At 30.2% G+C, this 7,599-nt stretch overlaps 1 protein-coding gene across 10 annotated transcripts in view; it reads right to left on the reverse strand.

Moving 5' to 3' along the window:
* LOC138713849 (nuclear pore complex protein DDB_G0274915-like) overlaps positions 1 to 6,596 on the reverse strand; it is a 543,049-nt gene extending 536,453 nt beyond the window's left edge. For all 10 annotated transcript variants that reach the window (XM_069846324.1, XM_069846388.1, XM_069846342.1 and 7 more), the window contains exon 1: positions 5,989 to 6,596. In XM_069846324.1, coding sequence (XP_069702425.1) covers positions 5,989 to 6,061 — 73 coding nt within the window. In that variant the 5' untranslated portion in view covers positions 6,062 to 6,596. The remainder of the gene's footprint in view (positions 1 to 5,988) is intronic.
* Positions 6,597 to 7,599: the final 1,003 nt, after the last annotated feature.

Genomic DNA, 7,599 nt, shown 5'->3' on the forward strand with positions numbered 1-7,599 from the left:
AAACTTTCTTTTTTTTTTTTTTTTTTTGTCTCTAAAGTAATATATACTTATTCTGTCTCTCAGGAATCTAATATCGCAAAAGCCTACCAGTACACTGCCAGCTTCATGTCCACTTACCCGCAGCGGACGTGGACGATCATCAAACCAGTAATAAGGTAATGTTTGAACAAATACAATTACAGTGGCTGTTTTTATGTATATCCTGTTCTGTTCAAGCATTGATCTCCCTGGGCAATGTAAAAACTTCAAGATATTACAGTTGCTTTAACATTTTATAGGGCCTATAATAATAATAATAATAATAATAATAATAATAATAATAATAATAATAATAATAATAATAATAATAATAATAATAATTTTAATGTCTTAAGTTACGGTTTTTGAATATTGTGCAATTCAAATAATTATAATGCTTTATCTTTGCTCTGAATTACTATTTTTTTAATTATACCAAATAAAAGACAGATTATTAAATTATGACGTTGCATTTCTTAGGAATTTGGATAGGCCTATGAACTTAGAATTCCAACCTACTTTAAATGTTCGCAGAAATAAGATTAGAAAAATGAGGACAAATGGGGCTACAATTGCTATTTCAAGGCATATTCTGTTCTGTTCACGCGTTGATATCTCTGGGCAATTTGAACATTTCAAGATATTATAGTCGTTTAAAATTTTCTAGAATAAGTTAATTATTTTAATGTCTTAAGTTACATTTTTTAATACCGCGTAATTTACATATCTTTGCTTATAAACACTTTTTCTTTAAATTACACCAAATATGACGAATAAGTAGATAAGTAAAATATTAAATAAGTAAATAAATAAATAAGCAGATATGTAAATGAATAAATAAATAAGTAGATACGTAAATGAATAAATAAGTAAAGATGTAAATGATTAAATAATTAAATAAATACGTAAATGATTAAATAGGTAAATAATGAATAAGTAAAGAAATAAGTAGATACATAAATGAATAATAAATAAGTATATGATTAAATAATTAAAAAATACGTAAATGATTAAATAAGTAAATATATAAATGAGTAGCTATGTAAATAATGAATAAGTAAATAAATAAGTAGATACGTAAATGAATAAATACGTAAACAAATAATAAATAAATGAGTAGATACGTAAATGAATAATAAATAAATAAGTAAATACGTAAATGATTAAATAATTAAATGAATACGTAAATAATTAAATAAGTAAATACATAAATGAGTAGATATGTAAATAATGAATAAGTAAATAAATGAGTAAATATGTAAATAATGAATAAGTAAATAAATAAGTGGATACGTAAATGAATGAATACGTAAATAAATAATAAATAAATGAGTAGATACGTAAATGAATAATAAATAAATAAGTAAATACGTAAATGATTAAATAATTAAATGAATACGTAAATAATTAAATAAGTAAATACATAAATGAGTAGATATGTAAATAATGAATAAGTAAATAAATAGATACGTAAATGAATAAATAAGTAAATAAATAACAAATAAATGAGTAGATACGTAAATGAATAAGTAAGTAAATGAGTAATAAATAAGTAAATATGTAAATGATTAAATAATTAAATAAATACGTAAATGATTAAATAAGTAAATAAATACATATTTATACAAAGTACATACTCTGCGCTGTTGGATGTCGAAAGAGGTGGATGAAGGAACGAACTATAGCGGAAAACTCCGAGGGAAAACAAGTAAGTCTAATGAAATAAATAAATTTGTAATTCAAGCCTACTCCAACATTATAGTATAATGAAATTACCTATTCCAAAAAATAGAGAATGCATATACAGACTAGTAAAACTAGATAGATAATCTAAATAGAATGAACATAGACAATTATTACAGAAATACTTTTGGTATTATGAAATGGGCTATAGCTGCATTCTTATAGATTTATATATATGCTAACCCAGAATAGTAAACCATACTTAACAATGCTTTGGAAATAAAATAAGCTGTTTTAACATATGTCCTGGCCTAGTTGCTTCATGAGTGATGTCTTATTGGTGTTACTTATGAGGTTCAAACCTGACTTCGGACAGTTGACTAAACAACAACAAACAACAACATATTGATGTGGGACTTGTCCTTTTAAACTTCTCAATAAGTAAACCAACCTTGATAATTTGACAGCGACATGGTTAATGCTTTCTTCCCAGGTTATATCAACGCTATACTCTTCCTAAATCATATATTTATGTATGTTAAAATATTCATATGCTATAACACGAGATTCCACACAAATCTGTCTAGGTATGATTAACTGAAATCGGAAAGAAGATCAAAAGAGTCAGGTGTACACACTGTTGATGCTCTATTGTTATGGGAGTGCCACACGAAACGTAGCAAAGGATAGAATATGTATGGAGTCTTATTCATAAAATATTCCAAAGCCCTCATTGGTATTCATAGCAACCGCTGACTTAGATCCATGCATTGTTCTTTGTATTCCATACCCGTCTAATATGGAGGAAGGGTCAGATATCACGTCTGTTGAAAGAGAGTTTGGCATTGCTGCAGTCTCCGGCAGTTAAAATACATTTTCGATCATACATCAGTTAAAGCAAAGGTTCTATATAGGTCCAATGTACAAACATAAGTTTAGAAAACACTTTCATTTTAACTTTTGATCAGAGTGAACGAATTCAAATTTTGTTAAGTTAACCCTTCATTTCTCACACTAGTTTATAAAACCTTGTCGGACCGTAAAGAAAACAACTATCGCAATGTCCATATTTTTATATGTTGTACAATATTATAGTATTATGAAATTTTAATTTTTCTACCAAATTTTTTCCTATTGATCTATTAAAATTATAGCATACAGCCTATTAACCTGTTGTATCCTATAGGATACTTTGCGAATTTAAGGGTTAATAATGTCATTTGTGGTGATTAAATGCGTTGTGTGAATAATTTATTGCCGATAATTCGTCTAATATCAGCCAAGTGATTGCTTGAAATTCGCTTTACAGGCGAGATAAACTTCAGAAAAAGTCTGACCATGCAATTGTCCGAAGCAGGAATCGAACAGTGCATCTCCAGATCAGTAGGCAAACGCGCGTAGCGTCTGAGATATGCCTGTGGCCTACCTTTATGGTGATACGTTGCCAAGAGTCATAGAGTGTAGCTCTTGGAAACCTGTACAACACTTGGGTTTGAGAACTGAACAATTTCTCGCTGAAATTCATAATCATGCTCTAGTTTTACCAATTCTGAGTAATTATTACAGTTTGATATTTTTCTCAAGTTTGTAAACATGAATGTTTCGCTTTTTATGGACATTCCTTTTGAAATTCGATGAATTGTGAATGATTACTCAAGAATCTTCCTAAGGAAAAGTTTCGGTTACCCTATATGACTTTACTATTCCACAAAGAATTATTATTAGATACTATGTACAATCCTTAATTAATTTTCTAATAGAATAAAAAAGTTGATGACACTGAAGACTGGCCACCGCCGTGGCTCAGTCGGTTAAGGCGCTTGTCTGCCGCTCTGAAGTTGCATTCGGGCGCGGGTTCGATCCCCACTTGAGTTGATTACGTGCTTGGTTTTTTTTCCGAGGTTTTCCTAACCGTAATGTGAATGCAAGGTAATCTATGGCGAATCCTCGGCCTCATCTCGCCAAATATCATCTCGCTATCACCAATATCATCGAAGCTAAATAACCTAGTAGTTGATACAGCGTCGTTAAATAACTAAATAAAATAAAAATAAATAAAATAAACTGAAGGCTGATTTGTATTTCTATTATATTATTTGTAATCATTATGAACTTTCAATCCAAAATTGTAAGTTATAGAAGTATTTAACAGGAATGTGTTCTAAGAATTTTTGTCTATTAATAACCTTCGGACGAGGTCAGAAACTTTTGGCTTCGACGAGGAAAGACAGACCTTTATGTTGATCAGTGGCCAAAAGTCGTGGAGAATTGCTCATGGTACCTGATATACAACAGATATAGTCTTGTTTTTCCTGTCTACAATTCCACTAATTTTTAAAAAACATAACAATTTTAAAACGCTATCAAATTTGTACGTATGGATTTTTAGCTTTATGAACGTCTACTTCAAATTCGGGAAAACAAAAAATATGTATATTTGGCATGGATTTGTAATCACCACAATTCCACTTCTTTTTTAATTCATTAATTCATTCATTTAGTTTTCTGCCCAAGGGCAGGTCTTTCACTGCAAATTCAATTTTCTCCAGTCTTTCCTATTTTCTGCCTTCCTCTTTGTTTCCTCATATGATCCATATATCTTAATATCGTCTATCATCTGACATCTTCCTTTACCCCGAACTCTTTTTCCGTTCACCATTCCTTCCACTGCATCCTTCAGTAGGCAGTTTCTTCTCAGCCAGTGACCCAACCAATTCCTTTTCTTCTTCCTGATCAGTTTCAGCATCATTCTTTCTTCATCCACTCTTTCCAACACAGCTTCATTTCTTATTGTGTCTGTCCACTTCACACGTTCTATTCTTCTCCATATCCACATTTCAAATGCTTCTATTCGCTTATAACAATTTAAAAGGCTATTAAATTTGTAGGTATGGATTTTTAGGTTTATGAACGTCTACTTCAAATTTGGGAAAACAAGAAAATATATATTTGGCATGGATTTGTAGTCACACTACAATTTCACCAGTGTGTTAATATTATAAGAATTTAAAAAGGCTATCAAATTTGTAGGTATAGACTTTTAGGTTTCATAACGTCTACTTCAAATTTGGGAAACAATATATATATATATATATATATATATATATATATATTTGGCATGGATTTATAATCACACTACAATTCCAACAATTTTGAGAAATGGTAAGAATTTTTAAACGCTATCAAATACATATATGGCATGGATTTATAATCACACTACAATTCCAACAATTTTGAGAAATGGTAAGAATTTTTAAACGCTATCAAATACATATATGGCATGGATTTATAATCATACTACAATTCCAACAATTTTGAGAAATGGTAAGAATTTTTAAACGCTATCAAATACATATATGGCATGGATTTATAATCACACTACAATTCCAACAATTTTGAGAAATGGTAAGAATTTTTAAACGCTATCAAATACATATATGGCATGGATTTATAATCATACTACAATTCCAACAATTTTGAGAAATGGTAAGAATTTTTAAACGCTATCAAATACATATATGGCATGGATTTATAATCATACTACAATTCCAACAATTTTGAGAAATGGTAAGAATTTTTAAACGCTATCAAATACATATATGGCATGGATTTATAATCACACTACAATTCCAACAATTTTGAGAAATGGTAAGAATTTTTAAACGCTATCAAATACATATATGGCATGGATTTATAATCATACTACAATTCCAACAATTTTGAAAAATGATAAGAATTTTAGAACGCTATCAAATTTGTAGGTATGGATTTTTAGCTTTAAGAATGTCTACTTCAATTTCGGGAAAACAAAAAATGCATATATTTGGCATGGATTTTTTTGTTAAGTTTATCTATTAACACTTTAACATCTGTTGTCGTATCTCGTGTTAGGATCTGTGGGTATACCAATCGGCCGTTGTTGCTATTGTTTGAGTTCCTGTTTCTGTTGTGGATTGTGTTCATGTAACTGATGCATGGATTTGTAATCAAATTTTTAAGTATGGCTTTTATCTTTATGAATACTTCGAATTCTATGATACAGTAAATGGTGAATTATTCAGTGTTCAAATCAAAGACTTTGCTATCATAAAGCTGGGATGATATTGTTACTGTTGAAAATTTGGATTTAGATCTTGAATTTTAGTTGTCCACGTACTTAAAGTATGTTACAGTTTAAATGTCCCACAAGAGAAATAGGAGGTGTATGGAGGTCGCAACACCCACGGGATTTCTACTAAAATACGGAAGTTAACTTGTGCAAATATTTGTAAGAAGATCTGAACATACCTTGAAGGAAGGCCAATACTGTGATGGCAGCTACAACACCTTTCACACACTTCTGAAGTTGTCTGGATCCCATCTTCGTTGTTGATGTTCAAATGTCAGTATCCCGTCGTGAAATAGAGACGACGGTTTAATATTATCCCCCAGAAATTTATTTCACCACTTATACCTTTTTTGCACCAGAATTTTTTGAAGTCACAGCACCGATTTCACACCAAAATCAAATCACTTCAAATTCATTTGTGAGTTACTGATTGGAATGTCACTTTGACGAATAATGTAAACCTTTTTGATGACGACAACAACAACAGAAATGGTAACAACACGGAATCTCTGGTGTGTAGAGCCAGTGGAGAAAGTCTGCACGCTCGAGAGCTTCGCCAGATCTAGTTAGGTTGCGGTAGTCGACGACAGCAGCAGAAGAAAGCCGTCAGTCGACACGGATAGCTGGCGAGCTGGTCGCAGACTGACTCGAAATGGGGACGCAGAGACGGACGGCTTTCCTATGCCTCGCCGATCAAGTCTTTCTCCTCCCGGTGGTGGGGCAGGTCCACCCTGATGTCTTGCACAAGGCTCGAACTGTTGCCTGCACAGGAAGATGGAGCTGATTACAGCCAGCGCTCACTCTCCGTCAGGGTTTCGCTTTCTTGGGGGTGTGCCCCGGCGGGTAAATTAGCATGTCCGAAGTGCTTGTCCAGTCCCGCTATGCTATTCCCTTGGGAAGTACTGAAGAGAGTAACCCATTAAGTTGTGTTATGTAATGTTTAGTGAATGATATGTAGGTCTGTCACTCACTTGTAACACATCACTCTAATGCCTTCCGATATGTTAACTGGACCTTATCGCCCTCTGAGACGAGTTCAAGTGGAATAGAGTAGGAAAGAGGAAGACACGATAATCTATAATAGAGATGATGATGAAGAAAAAGAGAGGTGTAATGGAAAAATCAGACCACTGAGTGAGAATAAATGGAAAATTTTCCATTGTATTTATTTACTTATTTTTATTTATTTATTTATTTGCTTATTTACTTATTCACTTATTTATTATTTAGTCATTTACTATTTTTATTTATTCATTTATTTACATATTTATTTATTCATTTAATTATTTACTTTTCTATTTACATATTTATTTTTATACTTATTTACTTTTCTATTTACATATTTATTTAGTTATTTATTTATATATTTATTTACTTGTTTATTTAGATGTTTGTTTAATTATTTGATTACTTATTTATTCACTTATTTATTTATTTACTTATTTACTTACTCACTTGTTTATTATTTATTCATTTACTATTTTTATTTATTTATTTACAAACTTATTTATTCATTTAATTATTTACTTATTTACTTTTCTATTTACATATTTATTTTTATACTAATTTACTTTTCTATTTACATATTTATTTTTATACTTATTTACTTTTCTATTTACATATTTATTTAGTTATTTATTTATATATTTATTTACTTGTTTATTTAGATGTTTGTTTAATTATTTGTTTACTTATTTATTCACTTATTTATTTATTTATTTACTTATTTACTTACTCACTTGTTTATTATTTATTCATTTACTATTTTTATTTCTTTATTTACAAACTTA

The sequence above is a fragment of the Periplaneta americana genome, chromosome 2 (genome assembly GCF_040183065.1).
Source record: "Periplaneta americana isolate PAMFEO1 chromosome 2, P.americana_PAMFEO1_priV1, whole genome shotgun sequence".
In the NCBI taxonomy this organism is placed as follows: Eukaryota; Metazoa; Arthropoda; class Insecta; order Blattodea; family Blattidae; genus Periplaneta; species Periplaneta americana.